General features: G+C 42.9%; 1 protein-coding gene across 1 annotated transcript in view; it reads right to left on the bottom strand.

The window, feature by feature from the left end:
• TENM2 (teneurin transmembrane protein 2) overlaps positions 1-16314 on the bottom strand; it is a 479009-nt gene that overhangs the window by 52945 nt on the left and 409750 nt on the right. Inside the window, exons 20-23 of the mRNA XM_059416332.1 lie at positions 10960-10980; positions 7771-8003; positions 6407-6561; positions 4297-5171 (exon numbers count right to left, since the gene is read on the bottom strand). Coding sequence (XP_059272315.1) covers positions 4297-5171; positions 6407-6561; positions 7771-8003; positions 10960-10980 — 1284 coding nt within the window. The remainder of the gene's footprint in view (positions 1-4296; positions 5172-6406; positions 6562-7770; positions 8004-10959; positions 10981-16314) is intronic.

Here is a 16314-nt window from a genome sequence, read left to right as displayed (position 1 = left end):
ATCTAGTGAAAAACTGAAAGCTTTCCCTCTAAGATCAAGAGTAAGACACAACAGGGATGCCTGGGTGGCTCAGTGGGTTGGGCCACTGCCTTCGGCTCGGGTCATGATCTCGGGGTCCTGGGATCGAGTCTCGCATCGGGCTCTCTGCTCGGCGGGGAGCCTGCTTCCTCCTCTTTCTCGGCCTGCCTCTCTGCCTGCCTCTCTGCCTACTTGTGATCTCTCTCTGTCAAATAAATAAATAAAAAATTAAAAAAAAAAAGAGTAAGACACAACAATTAAGCAATAAAAAGAAATGCATCTAAATCATAGAGAAGTAAAACTGTAACTGTTTGCCGATGATATCATGTATAGAAACTGTTAGAACCAATAAATTCAGTAAGGTTGCAGGATACAAAAATCAATACATAAAAATCTGTTGTGTTTCTATACACTAATAACAAACTTGCAGAAAGACGATCCCATTTATGATTGCATCAAAAAGAATTAAAAAACCTAGTAAAAACTTAACCAGGGAGGTAAAAGTCCTCTTATACTGAAAGCTCTAAGACATTGATGAAAGATACTCCATGTTCATGGACTGGAGAAATTATAATGTCCACACAATTCAATACAATCCCTAACAAAACTATAAAGACATTATTTGCAGAAATAGAACAAAGAGTCCTAAAATTTGTGTGGAACCGGAGAAGACTTCTAATGGCCAAAGCAATATTGAGAAAGACAGACAAAGCTAGAGGCATCATGTTCCCTGATTTCAAATTATATTACAAAGCTATAGTAATCAAAACAGTATGGGATGGACACGAAAGCAGACATACAGATGAATAGAGCAGAATAGGGAGCCCAGATTAAAAACCCACACATGTATGGTCATTTAATTCACCACAAAAGGGCCAAGAATATACAACAGAGAAAGGACGGTCTCTTCAATAGATGGTGTTGGAAAAACTGGATAGCCACATGCAAAATAATGAAACTGGACTGTTACACAAAAATTAACCCCAAATGATAAAAACCTAAAAGACCTGAAACCATAAAACTAGAAGAAAACCTAGGTGGCTAGCTCCTTGACATTAGTCTCTGCAATTTTTTGATTTGACCTCAAAAGCAAAGGCAACAAAAGCAAAAATAAACAAGTGGGACTGAATCAAGCTGAAAAGCTTCTGCACAGTAATCCATCAACAGAGTGAAAAGGCAACTTACTGAATGGGAGAGAATTTGTAAAAATCATATTTCTGATAAAGGGTTGATATTAAAAAAAACACCTCATACAATTCAATAGCAAAAAAAAGCAAACCACCTGATTAAAAAACATACAGAGGCTCTGAATAGACCCTTTTCCAAAGAAGACACACAAACAGCCAACAGGTACACGGGAAGGTGCTCAACACCACTAATCAATGGGAAATGCAAATCAAAACCATAATGAGGTATTACCTCACACTTACCAAAATGTCTATTATCAAAAAATATAAGAAGTAAGTGTGGGCAAAGTTGTGGAGAAAAGGAAACCCTTGCACACTGTTGGCAGCGACGTAAATTGATGGTTTCACGATATATACAAACATCAAATCATTATGTTGATGATTTGACTATGTCAGTTTTATCTCAATAAAAAAACACTTCTGTTTGGGTACAGTTGACTATGTCCATTTGACTTCCGTATGTCAATTTTATCTCTATAAAAATAAGAAAATAAAACACTTTTAAGTCTTTGTGTACAGGGTACCTAATGGACTACTCAGTATCAGATAATACCTTCAACTCCTTCAGGCAAGCCGGGACTGTATGGGGAGTTGCATGACCTGGGATCCAGGCAAAGATTTAATTCCAGCGCACCTGGACCTGGATGATGGTGCCAGCTGCCATGCTTCCTAATGAGAGCTGTAGTAGAAACTGGAGATTCTAGTTTTGGGGAACAGAGGATTGGGGTTGAGGCCAGGATCTCAGGGGCCACAGAAAGAGCATGTTATGTTCTCTTTAACTGTCAAAGAAGAGTAAGTTTCCTACAGCTGTCCTAACTTGCCCATGGAGTATTTTCAGGTTCAGGTCTCTTTGCAAGTAAGTCTGCACATAGTTGCAAGGAGCTGTGTGTTCCAGTAATGGGATCTGGAGGCCACTTAGTAGAGCCTTTGCAGTCTTGGCCTGTGTGGGGCCAAAGGGATCAAAAGACTCATTTATTCAGCAAGTATTTACTGCCTGCCTACTATAAGTCTGTCATTGTTTGAGGTGCTGGAGACATGACTAAGAACAAAATGGGTGAAAATCCCTGCTTCTGTGATGTACACATGATGGACAGGGCAAAAATAAACCATGGTTTAAAATACAGAGTATGTCAGATGGTAACAAGTGGTAAGGATTAAAATAAAGGAGGGAGAGAGACAGAGTATGCGTGTGTAGGGGTGGTTGTAATTTTAAGTAGAGTCCTGGGCCCTTGAGGGATGCAGGCTGCTCTTCCCCAGCTGACCATGTGTAAAAGTACTCAACAAAAGGAATTCACCATCTTTTTAGGAGGAACAAGAAAACCTAATGCATTTGAAGCCCTACAATTGAGAATTTGTGATAATTGGATTTATCCACATTACCAAAAAGCAGCTCTTTAAGAGAACAATCATGCAGTTTCCATGTAACTTGTGAACGTCTTCTTCATCTTTTTTTTTTTTTTTTTTTTTTTAAGCATCCTGCTCCTATTTTAATTCAACTAGGGTCCCCTCCTGGAAAAATACTCCCCCAGTTAGAGCTAGTGTCTAAAGGAGGACCCACGCCCAAACTTCTTTATTATGGTCTCTAAGTCAAGCCTAATTCTGGCCTTCTGAGAGTGACATTGTTTTGTCCTCAGTCATGTCAGTCCACAAATTATCTCTGAAATGCGCTGGGTCCTTAGGTGGAACTGCTAGAAAGTGAAAATCTGACCGGTGTTGGGGTTATCATATAGTTTTAGCCCAAGCTGGTGTGAGAGCTAAAGATAGCACTCAGATGGTGCCTACAGGGGTAGAGTCACTGGCTGGTAAAGTCTGATCAAGTCCCAGCGCCTGAAGGATACTAGGATGCTTCTGAAATCCGAGAATGACAGCTTGGCCCAAAGGCAGAAGGGAGGAAGGGAAAGAAATTATGCAATGCAGGAAATTTCCAGCAGGTGGCAACAGCTTCCTTTCCATGCTCCCAAACCCATCTGCCCACCAACTGGAAGTGAAAATTCCTGGACTTAGGAGTTGTCAACAATGGGGTTTTCTGTTCCCTTGCTTGACCCCCATTCTTTCTGCAACAGCCCCTCCCCAACTCACTAAGTTCTCAGCCAGCAGCAACACCTCGACAGAAAGCAAGCAAGTACTCCAAAGGCGAGCTTAACCAGATCCTTCACGATCACAGAAAGCCCGACATTTGCAAATTCCATCCCAGTCTCATCAGGGACTGGGGGAATCTCGTCTCAGCAATTTCCCCTAACCAGCATCCCACTGGTTAATACCTGTGGCAGCAGGCAGTGTGACCAAGCGCTGGCTGCAGGAGTGATGGAAAACAGCTTTTTTGGCAAAACAAACGGCAGGACTATTAAGCAGGAGATAATTGTTAGGGGAAATATGACCAGCTCTCACATCTTTTAATATACCTAGCACTTTATCTGTATTGATCTGCTTCTGCTAAGGAGGAAATTCAGAGTTTATCTACCTGTCTGTGCAATCAAGTGTGTTGCTGGACCTACTGGCAAATTACGGGAGTCCCACCAGGATCTTGCCTTTTAGATTCTCATTTCCGCACCCATGGCAAACATGAATAATCAGCAAAGTTAATGAGCACTTGCTCTCCCAGGCGCTGTGCCTCTCCAATATCCTGAAACTGGAGGGGCAAGCAGGCAAAAGAAATCACCAGCCCTTTTAGGGAGGATGCTCAATATCAGAGACCCAACAGTGCAAATCACTTCAAAGTCAGGGAGAGGGGACATGAATATCTTGAAGCCACAAGTTGACATTAAAGTCAGGAAAACAGGGACACCTGGGTGGCTCAGTCGGTTAAAGACTCTGCCTTCAGCTCAGGTAATGATCTCAGGGTCCTGGGATCGAGCCCCGCATCGGGCTCTCCACTCAGCAGAGAGCCTGCTTCCTCCTGTCTCTCTTTCTCTCTGCCTGCCTCTCTGCCTACATGTGATCTCTGTCTGTCAAATAAATAAATAAAATCTTTAAGAAAAAAAAAAAGGTCAGGAAAACAAAGTGACTGAGCAATTCTAAAAGCTACGTGGAGACAATCCTGCTGCCAGCTTGGATAGGGCGCTGTCGAGAAATACTTTACAAATGTACTTACTCATAGAAAGTTGTCCATCCTGTTTCATCACTCTTGGTGGCTAGGAGGCCAGTGTTTCCATCATACGTCATGAGGCCAAGCTCCAGGTTCTGCGTGGACACGACTTTGAGACCTCCATTGGTGCCCACTGTGAGGGTGATGATCTGGTTGTCAGGCATGAGCAGGTGGCGGGGCACGCCACTACTGTCCCGACGGATCTTCAGGGAATTCCCGTTATTGTCAGTCAGTTCAGTGACATCGTTGTCAGCACTATAAGTGAAATTGTACAAGTACTCCCCAGTCACCAGGCTTACAGTGTACTGGTGGATGCCATCGGCGTTGAAAACATACAACTCCTGTTCTCCGGGGGATGCAGCCTCATACTGGTTGAAAGCATTAAGAACAGGCTTGTTTTTGCTGACCGCCCTGATCCGAATATTTCCAAGGTCTGCGATGTAGATGGTACCGTCTGGAGCTACAGCTAAGGACGATGGGGAATTCAAGATGGCGTCAGTCGCGTAGGCATCGTCTCCCGAGTAGCAGTTGCAATTGACATCGTTTTTGCAGTCACAGTCTGAGGCTGCCCCAGCTAAAAGGCAAATCTCCCCATTGGTTGTGACCTGGCGTAGACGGTTAATCTTCTTCTCATCCGTCTCGGTGATATAGAGGACCCCAGTGTGAGAAATGGCGATGGCACTGGCTGACTCCAGGGCGGAATGAATGGCTAATTTGCTGAGGGAGTAGTCAATTCCAGGAACCTGGCAGTGCATGGGGCGTCCTGCGATGATGCTGACTTGGTGATTCTCAGTGATTCGAAGGATGACGTTGTTCTCAAGAACATACAGGGAGTTGTCCATGGGGTTGACAGCAAGGTCTGTTGGCCACTCCAGGCGAACCTGTGAATGACATGGCATCAAATTAAGGAGCAGCCTCCAACATGCCCAGTGTTTAACAGTAGGACACGTCTATTGGTTTTATGCAGCTGGGGAACAGGACTTTTTTACCCACACTATATGAGAAGTGTCTGTCACCAAACCACTTGCTCATTGCCCATGTTGAATATACACAATGAAGAAGAGGCCATGTAACAAACATTTCCTGTGATATCATCTACTGTGCCTAGAGTAGATCACCAGCTCTAGCCATGATGCTCTTCTCCATCCCAGATGATTGGACCAAGGTCAGGGTCATCATATATAGTTGTACAGATAATTCACTGCACAAGGAGCTAATGTAATCCATCACAGCCTCTGCTCACCAAGCTATGGGCCTAAGGAGGCTATGTTCATTTGGAGGCAGCACTTTTATCTAATACACAAAAGAAGCCACGCTGATTTAAGGCGGCCTGACCCAAGGGCCACCAATGCACAGGCTGGCTAGTGAACTACAACTTGAGAATTTGCTTGAAGAAATGAGCTGGGCCTTTTCTGCAAAACTGAAGTGACCATCTCGGTGGCAACTGTCAGTTTGTTGTGCAATTTGAGCTGAAATTAATGAGGTTGACTGAAGGTTGAAAAGGCCCTTACAGACAGGGCAAACATGTATTTCAGGATGTTTGAGGATCTATCTAAGAAAGTTCAGTTTCTCCTGCTGCACATCTGTATGAGTCTCTCTTCTCTGCCCCCATAAGAGCCCATACCAAGATAATATCACTTGGGAGATTATTGTAGACAGCTCTGCTCTAGTTTACTACTGCACAAAGTAAAGGTTTATATAGTAAGGATGCAATCATTTCAGATTAACAGGGAAGTTCTGATTGACATATAACACTGTATAGTAGTACATTCTCAAACCTGCAATAATGATTGAGAAGAGAGGTAATTACACAGTAACTCCTACCCTGTAATCTGCCATGGCTGGAGTGTGTCACCGGCTCCACTATCTGAGCAGAAATCATCCCCACCCCCCAACCCACGGCTTTCCTTTCTCTCTTGTGCTCTCTCTCATTCCTATCTGACATTTCTCATTCCATCTTGCTGTGTAGTTCATCTCAAACCTTCTACAAACAAACCTGTAATCTCTATCTATATTTCTTCCTCCCACTCCCACTTTCAACCCAAACAGGCTGCAGGTGAGAACTTCAGGCTAAGAGCCAGGTGTGGCATAGTAATGAAAAATAAGAAAGTCCTACCTGGGCCACATCCATGCTGGAGTCACAGCTCAGTGGCCGGACAGCAGTGAGGTCGTTGGAGCCCAGCAAGGTAGAGATGATTCCATTCTGGTCAACCTTCCGGATCATGGTGGCATCAACAAAGTACATGAGCCCGTTCTTGTCTACTGCAATACCTGATCAAGACAAACAGTGGGAGTATGTCTCTTGGCAAGGAGTAGGGCTTGTGGGGTAGAGGTGGGGATGCTCTACTGGGCATTACCTTCTAGGACCGGGGACCTTACTGGACGAATGCTCAGGCTTTGAGCAGTGGCTCTCAACCTTTAAGGGTAACACCCTTTCTCATGAACACTGTGCTAAGACCTGCGTAATTCCTGGGGTGCTGGCTGTATCACCACCCAACTGAAGAATGAACTTTGGGCTGCAAATGAGCTAAGTCTACAAATAAATAAATGGGGAAATAACTTGGCATCTGCTCTCTTCAGAAAAGAAGTTATTTCCCAAGTTCATTACTTGAAAAATTATTGGTAGTAAATTACTTGAATACCCTTCACAACTAATTACAACAACAAGATGAAGAAACAGGGATTCTTGCTGTCACAGACTCCCAGTTCAAAATATATCCTTCAGGAAACATTCCCAGTTAAGCCTTGACTCTACTCAGTATGCCCTGGGGGAACACCTGTCCTAGCACGCTCCCCGTAAATGCAAACAGTGGCTTCTATTTCTTGTGCACCTTTACCCTATGCCCCAAGCCCAAGGTTCCTCATCCTTAATCCACACTGCCAGATCCTTTAGTGGTAGCTAAGAATGCTAATAAGAACTGGGCCTTCAAAGGACCAATCAGTCCTTAACCCTAAGTATCCTTGGTCCTTTCCAAACAGAGTTCCTTCAATTCTAGGAACATTCCCCCATCCCTCCGGCCAATCCCAGGTCCTTGGAAATTAATCCCATTCTTAACTGCTACCATTCACTTGACTCTTAAAAAACGACAGGGCCTGTGATTAAGACTATGCACACTACTGTCGACCATGAACATCTGGGAGTGGTTGGAGCCCCTCACTGGGCTCTGTCTCCAGCCCGAACAGTTGCCACTCTGGCTCATGGAGCTAACATTTCCCCCTGACTCCATGTGACAGGCAGCAGTCCAAAATCTCTAGGAGCAGTCCACCCCACTTTCCATTTGGGGTCTATATGGGTAATGACGTTTACTTCAGATAAACACAATTTTTTTTTTTTTTTAAACACCCACACATCAAAGTAAACTATCAGAGTGAGATTACTATAGGGGAAGCTATATTTGGGATTGCCTGGGCTTAGTTCATTTCCCGTTAAGAGGCAAGCCAAGCTTGAGACAAGGGGCTTTCTTCCTTGGTAGCCTTTACCTCGAGGGCTCATCAGGGTGGCATCCACGGCCTTCCCTCCGTCCCCACAACGGGCTTCATCGAAGGGCAAGCATTGCTCTCCGGTCCCCGCCACCACTTCTGAATTCCCAGCCAGGTCTTTAGCTCCACTCAGAGACTTGACTCGGTAGATTCGCCGACTGTTGGTGTCAGACACGTAGAGAGAGCCGGACACAGGGTCTACTGCCAAATAGTACTTGTGTGCTGGGTTGTTGCTTTGGAAGAAGCACAGAGAGAAATGAGAAGGGGGCTAAGCAGCTGGCCTACGGGATCAAAGAGGTGACAAAAATCCTAGCAAGACTTTAGACATTTCTAGCGTCTTTCCACTTTATTGAACTGGAAAGAATCTAACACAACAGCTTAGTGTTCTCACATGTCCTGGCTCTTAGCTACTGCCTTCTAACTGGACCTGAGCTCCTCAGGCTACGCAGAGGGTTCACGGTTTCCCGTCGTGCTAAAATACCACAGTTTCACTTAGCTGGTAGGAAAGATTCTGCTCTGGTCCTGCTTTTGTGTTTATGTTTTGTGTGTATCAGTCTTCTTTACTTCCCCCTTTGGGTTTGATATGTTTCTCAAGTGGAATTGAGGAACACTTCCCTGAGACAAGGTTTTCTTTCTAGTTCATGTTTTCTCAGTGCTTCCAGGATACCAGATCATGAAGACTGGGGCAACCTAGAGTTTTCCTAACTTTGTGTTGGGAGGTTCCAAGAGGGATTCCCCAGTCCACACCTCAGATCTTCTCTACTCTTGTTCAGTGTGGATATGAATAAAGTTGACTTTTTTTTTTTTTTAAAGAAATTTGATGTCTTGCTGATATCACACCCAGAATATGGATTACTGAGGGAGGAGACATAGTTTTTGAATTTGGGTAATAGTGAGGCCACAGGTGTGAACCAAGATCTGCCAAGGCCCTAAGCTACACTAGGACAGAAATTCTCTTGTGTGTGAGAAATGTAATAGGAAGGCACTAAGCCTCAGAGACTTGGATCTCTTTCTCTGCCGTGCATCTAGCTGTTCTATATGCTGCAGATCAGGACAGACTAAGACACAGGAAACTCTAAACTCAACACTGACACAGCTGGTGACCTGAGGTAAGTCTCTTGGCTGTGTTGGGTCCTAGATTGCTGGTTTGGATAATGAAAAAATCAGGTCATTGCACATGTCCCTTTTGGCTCAAAACCCTACCGTTTCTTCCCTTTGCAGTGTCTGTCGCGTTATAAGAGGTTCCCAACAGAACAGGAGCTCATGCTATTCCTATACTGTTATTAAATCACTGCCTTTAGGATACCTCTAGTCAATGCCTCTCTGCCCTAGGGTGGTAGACAAGGTTTTGATGCCACATGCTGAAAATGAGCACAGGCCTCTTGTTTTTCAGTTATTTTTCCATTGTAGTTTGGAATTATGGGAAGGAAAAGGATAGGAGAGGTGAAGGCAAGATGAGGGGATGATTGTGTTGGATGCATGTGTCTTGTAGACATCAGCTGGTAAATTACTAATTAAAACACCCCTATTTGGGTTCTTCCCCGATTTAAGGAAGAAAAGAACTATGAAGCTATTTTTAGGAACAGTTTGTGAATCGAGACCATCTTTAATTCCAGCTTCTCCTCAGGTTGCTATTAAGACACATAATTGAACTGGAAGTCAAGGTCTTTCTAAAATTCGAGCCTAGATCACTTGTTTAAAAGAGTAGGCTACCAGGGTTCCTTTTCTTTCCTTCCCTACCTTCTTCTTCTTCTTCTTCTTTCTTTTCTTTTTTTTTTTTTTTTTTTTTTTTGGCTATTAAGTCTTTAGAGAATATCCACATATGCAAAACAAATTAGGGCAGAAAGGGAAAACTTCATGCCATTTTTTAATTAGATGCTGTACTTTGTTACTGAATGAATAGTGGCTGGCGTGATCAACAGAAGGATGAGGGCACTGCACATCTGTGCCTATCTATGAGCAAGATAATTAATTCTGGGCTTTCTAGGGAGCCCGATTCAAAGAGGCTTTTCAAAAACTCTGGCAGAAGAGCAGATGTGTGAGGATGTGGGGTCAGTCATTGCTGGGGTCTTATTCTTCCCCATGGTGTCATACCCATCCCAACCAAGATTCTTATAGAGACTCTTGGGGAGATGGACAGCCTTGTTTCCATATCTGTGGCTATGGTGAAAGTCAAATGGGGTATGTGAATTGCTGATTTTTTTTTTTTAAACTTGGCCCAGTTGGGGCACCTAGAAGCATCCCAGATTTGGAGTATGGAGGAGGCGGCCAAGGGCTTATATGCATGGCTTTTCCACAGACTTTGATGATCCTGTAAAACCTGACTCCTCTCTATGTCTAATTCTCATGTAACATCAGGAAGAAGTCCCTTCCCTGTTTCATTTCAAGAAGTAAGAAGAAGCATTCCCTTGAGTTTTAAAATATGTCATTTTGCTTTTCTATCTTCTTCTAAATAAAAAGGTCACTTTTCCTCCATTTCAGTGCAACCTGGGGTCCTGACATTTTCGTGACTTTGTAATGGGAAGCTCCCCAGAGCCATATGCACACATATGTGTGTTGTGCACTATATATGTGAATTTTACCAATATTGTTTTAAATGATAACCTGGAGCAGTTGAATGACGAAGGCTATTTAGATGAAAACTACTTGGACTACGCCCTTCCTACTCCTTAAAAGTGATTTAACTCTATGAAAATTCCCAATGCATCTGACTGTTGGATTCATTCTGACCAGCAGATTGGCAATTAACTTATTTTTTTTAAAATGACCATATATCCAGGGGAAAAAATCATTAATGAGTTGAAAATGAGTTTTTGACCCGTTTCCAGTTCATTAAAGCTTTTGTGAACCCAGTCCAGCATTTACAAAAGCCAGAAGTTTGCCTCAACTGTTTAGCCCAATTATGGACCGCACTGAGCAGTCGGGATAAAAGTTCGCTGAGGGTTCATTATCTTGCACTTGCATCTCCCGGAAATTCTAATTACTGTCAGCTTATTTGGTTGCTTTTTGACTGCATTTCATAATTGCTAAAGCTTATCATATCCACAACACACAATTAGCACATAAAAAAGTTACTATATTTGGTACATAAAAATACACAACATTACACAAGAAGCACAAAACAAAAAGCAAACACAAGGAAGCAAACGAACCATATCAAATTATACGGGAAAGAGTTCTTGGTCTTACCTATGTTTAAACTCTTTATTTCTTTATAGAAAGAAAACAGAAGGAAAAAGAACAAACAGTTAGCTGAAGAATTGATGATAAAGCAAACACAACATTTTTATTTCTTACATAAAGGGGCCCAAAAAAAGTCTTTTTTTTTTTTTTTTCCCCTTCTGGATGACAGCTCCTGATTCAGTCATGTGGGGAGCACTCCTGATTTTGGACTCCTCCTGGCCATTGAAAAATCTAGACAAGAATGCTTGAATTCTCTGACCAGAAATGTGGCTGTCCCATGACATAGGTGGCAACAGGTGAAACAGGTCTTCCGGCTAAAGAAAGGATGCCAAATAGGTCACCTCTCGAGTGCCAATACCTATTGATGAGTAATGGCTGCCAGGAGGGCGGGAGTATGATTCTGAAGCCGAATGCAAGCCCAACTGTAAAGAGTGTTGTGACTCATTTGTAATGTCTGTCCTGGGTGTGGGAGGGAGCCTGGTGCCACCTGTGCCGTCTATTTGCCATTGGTGCATTACAGGGTAGAGTCCGCACCACCCAAGAAAGCCTCTTCCCAAATCCATCTGCAGTTTGGCAATCATTCTCTTGGACCCTGAGAGTCTTAACCATTTCCTATCCCTGCTCCATGACACCTTCCCTCTCCCTGTCTCATTCTGCATGTGTGGGACCCCAAATATGCATTCTTTCTTACAGATAACACCCATAGGTGAAATTCATGGCTATTAATATCCACTCATAACTGCAGCCAAAGACTCCGGTTACTGTTCCTTTTCTGGGAAAGTGGTAAATGTTTTGTTTGTTTGTTTTTGTTTTTAGAACAAAAATACATGCCAGTTTCAACAGGAAAGTGGCTAGAGTTAACACCATTAGGCGAAGAGGAAAGAAGCTAAGGTCTCAATAAAGAGAACTGCTTCTCATTCCTGAGGCTTCTAAGACCACAGTGGAAGGAGTCCTTAAACCCTCTTCCCTTCTGGTTGAGGAGCCAGGTTTCAGGAAAGGGACAAAGAGGGCTTAATGTCCTGATTCCTGCTTAGGTGCAGCCTGGGCCTTTGCCAGGGGCCATGCTTAGTAGTGGGTTTGCACAGGGATTACATTTTTATATTTTATTCCAACGTGTTAGTTTTCGTTAAAAAAAAAAAAGTTAATTAAATGATGCTGATAACTCCTGAGCTCTGACTGACATAGTGCAATTTAAGATTCATTCTGCAAAGCCTGGTATGTCAGGGTGGCAGCCGGGAATTCTCGCGTCTATTTTATATTGCTTAATGAAAGTGAAATGTTATCTGCCACCAGTGGTAGTCATATTTGGCTCTTAATTATTGCAATATCAATTCCAGTTTTTTAGTCAAGATTTTGTGAAAAGACTGGATGGGATTTGGGTCTGCAGACCTGACCTACTTCTTTCCCGAGACCATCTGCTTTAAGTTGATTAATATAATATCTATGCTGGGGAAAGGAGAAGGGCAGGAGTGGGGAGACCAAGTCACTGAGGGTATAGTCCAAATGATAATATGGATATGAGCTTTGGAGAAAGGCTGAGTCACTGCTATTCCAGCCCAGGGCCATTGGCAGAGAGGGTGCTTAGCAGCCAACAACCTAAAATAGCAGCACTGAGTCAGTCTATGTAGATCAGCACTGGGGCCTTCCTTACAAGGACAGACCTAAGCTGTGTGTCCATGCCTCAATGATGCAAACCCTTTAGGCAGAGCCTTTGAGGGCAAGGTGGCCTTGGATTCAAGAATCAAGATGGCTTAGCTCTGCACACTGTGTCTCAGTGAGTCTTCTGGGAGGTCTTCAGGGCTCTCCAAGCACACTCAGTTCATCATGCAGAGCCCTCATCAGGCTGTGTTGTGATTTATGTGTGTGTGTTTGTCTTCCAAACTTTGTTGTGAATGGGAGCAAGTAAATATGGATACGGCATACTCATCTCCTTGGTGTTGATTCTTAGTAGCGAGCCCTTGAGAGAGAAAGGACTGGGAAAATGGGTTCTTGAGTGAGAGTAGGAAGAAATGAGGCTGCTTCCCTTAGTGCTGGGCAGACCATGCCTTGGACTTGTTCCAGTCACTCATGTTCTGCTCAGAATCACAAAGCTGCAATCAGTTGAGACTATTGCCTCCTTCCTTTCCAACTATCTCTATGCCATAGAATAGGGTAAAACTGGAGTGGCTCCAGTTTTATGTTTGTTTGAATTCTAAGGAAAGGGAAGCTGGTTGGGATAAATTTAGTTTAGATTTGGGGGAGCATGGTTATGTGACTCATATGGAGTTCTTTCTCTGTCTAGTTAGATTATTGCTAGTCATTATGGTAGAGGAGTGGCTTTCAGATTCTGCAGATTAATCTAGCATTATTAGTGGGAGTGTAATGCCCATGTCACCAAATGGGTGTGGCTTGGCTTACTCTGAGTGGACCCCTAGCTCATTCCATCGATGTTAATGGCCTCCACAACTTGAGAGACATGGAACCAAGGACAAATTCCAACACAAGGCAGGACACAGGTCTGTGTCTCCTTTAACTCAAGCAGGGGGTCTAGAAGCTTTGGTGTGGACCAAATACTACTCTAGGCATCAAAGGGCTAAGACGCCCGAGGTGCCTGCTCTACAGAAGCTTACACACTAGCACCCTGAAGACTTACACAGAATATTTCACTATTACCAGGACATCAATGACAAGTTGGCTCATGAGTGTCCACTCAAAGACTACTCAGATTATTCACTGTACAAAGAAACCTGAAGTGCCCAGAAATATTATGAAAGAAGCTTGATCAAGGTTTTCCCAAATTTTAAACTCTTAACAATTTTCACAACATCAGCAGTAATCAATTGTGAACATGAAACATTTACTAATTTATCAATTATCTGAAACACATTTTGACTATCATTATCCTAGAGGAAAGACAGAATATTGATCTATTCTTTCTATAGATAATGACATTATAAAATCATTGTCATATTAAAAGATGATCAAAGAGTATGCAGCCAAAAAGTGTAGGAAAATAAATATCATGGAAGTGTACTAGTACTTAATGAATAAAAAAATTTAGGCAACTTATCTGGACTTTGTGATGTCTGTACTAACTTTCAGTTTTTCAAAATGTGTAATTTGTTTTGGTTTCTTTTCTGATCCTGAGTAATATTCAGTTTCACTCTGAAATTATGTAAGATTCAGGCTCCATGAAAGCTGGACCCGTCTTAGTAAAAGGGCTTTGAAAACAGTGCCAAGAATTGCTCAAAGTTTCATGGGAATATTGTGGTTATTGTTTTTCTGGGGAGGGATGCTGTGTTGTATTTTGTTTCATGACCTTGGTGTTTATACTCTGACCAGACAAGGAAAGCATTTCCTTGGTAACTAGAACCATCTATTCCTCCCTAACATTCTATACTGGTATCAAGCAGCGTCTCCTGTTGAAATTCTCAGGCGAAGCTTATCTTTGGTGAATGATTCTTCCAACCTCTGCTGCCCTTGCCCTCGTTCCTAGGCTCCCACTTTTTTGTGACTCTTCCCTCTTCAGCACTAACATGTCTGGACTGGACAGTTCCCTTCCCTAAAGCTCTTCTCTGATGCAATGCGGCTGTCGCCCCACTTCAACAGCACTGTCAGAATCTCAGCATGGGGAAGTGTTTAGTTGGGAAGTGGAAGTGATATTTAATATCATAATATAATTTTGAATTTGGAAAATACTTTTTTTTAAGAATTTCAAATATCATAGAAAGTGTGAGATTCTTATGTTTTAGTACAAGAGGTCAAGTTAAGAAAAGGGAGAGAGGCACTGTCCCATACCTTATAATTTATTGCCTTAAATTGTGATCCAATCCCTAAGATAATCTCAAGTTGAGGAGGAAGGTAAGATTTTCCCAAAACAGAAATGCACTCTAGGATGTCAGTGACTGATAAATTTACTCTATAAGCCTTGGGTTTTCCAAGGATCACCTAGAGAGGGTGTAGTTGTAAGAAAGGAATTGGGCTGCTAAGAGTGGATAACAGGTTTTTTGGGAAAGTGGATGTTGAAAATGTCTTGAACGCCAAGGGAACTGAAACATACAAGTGATGACCATTTTACCTAAGAAGGCAGCTCTTTTTAACATTAGAAGTTTTCCAAGTGTGTAGAACTTTGCCCCTGATGTTTTGGATAGGCAAAAGGAGGAGGAATAGAGAAGGATAGTGAAGGAACCATGGGAACATTTATATACAATTCTGATTCAGAGGCTCAGCTCTGGGGTATGAAGTGAGATTGGAAGGGCACCGACTTCTGAAACGAAATCATTCAGCTGCCAACTCACAATGGAGAAAAGACATAAGCAAGACAGTTCTCTTTCCCCTCCTCCTTCCCTCTGCTGGTTACTGTTTTGAAGAGAGGGGATTGACAGCCCTTTGTTTTCTGGTATGTAGTGGGAAGAAAAGAAAAATCAAACCAGTGTTCTTGTAAAAGCTTAACTTTTAATCATCTCTGGATACTTGACTGATGAAAGCAAGAATAAGTCCAGAGGTGGTTAAAAAGTTTAAAAGTCAAACCAAACCAAACCACACATCTGTTGAGGGAAATTGGCAGTTACACTCCCTCTAGCTTGATGTCACCATGTGGGTGAAGCGTGGCTTGTTCTGAGAGGGCCTTTAGCTCCTATCATCAAAGTTGTGGCCTCTACAACTTGAGAGACCTGGAATCAGGGAGAAAGTCCAACAAAAGGCAGGACACTGGTCTGTGTCTCCTTTAACTCAAGCAATGTGTCGTGAGCCCCCGGTGTGGACCAGGCAGGGCCCTAGGTATCAAGGGGCAAAGTGCCAAAGGCATTTGCACTCTAGAAGTGCAAACACTAGGGCCCTGAAGACTTGCATGGAAATAACTGAAAAACAAGGCAGTAAAGAGAGTCAGTTTTGGTGGAAAACTAGAGTTGAAGTGACCCAGAGGAAGGTGAGAATTATTTTTGCAAGGGTGGTCAGGCTTTATGGAAGACAGGAACCTTCAAAATGAGCTTTAAAGATGGACACAATGAGGCAGATTAGATAGAGAAAGTATTTAAGTAGAGTGAGTAGCATGAGTAGTTTGGAGCCAGGGATGTAGCTGGCAAGTGCTGGTTTGGCTGATCACCTAGAGCCACAACAAAGAAGTAAGCGTGAAATGTGGACAAATTGCCAGATTTAAAAAAAAATGCCAGATTAAAAAAAAAAAATGCATCCCTCATGGGAAAGCAGAATGCTACCTTCACCCCCTTCCCTGCCTCCTTCCCTGGCTCTCCACTGCCTATGGGAATCCTGAAGAGAGGACTCTCCTAGGATAAAAAGGGAAATAAATGTTTTGGGAAGGAGACCTAGCTGGGGAGCTCTAGGAAATGTGGTTCATCTGATTATCAATTTGACAGCTTGAGG

The sequence above is a fragment of the Mustela nigripes genome, chromosome 12, assembly GCF_022355385.1.
Source record: "Mustela nigripes isolate SB6536 chromosome 12, MUSNIG.SB6536, whole genome shotgun sequence".
Lineage (NCBI taxonomy): Eukaryota > Metazoa > Chordata > Mammalia > Carnivora > Mustelidae > Mustela > Mustela nigripes.
This window is presented reverse-complemented; position numbering and strand designations above follow the sequence as displayed.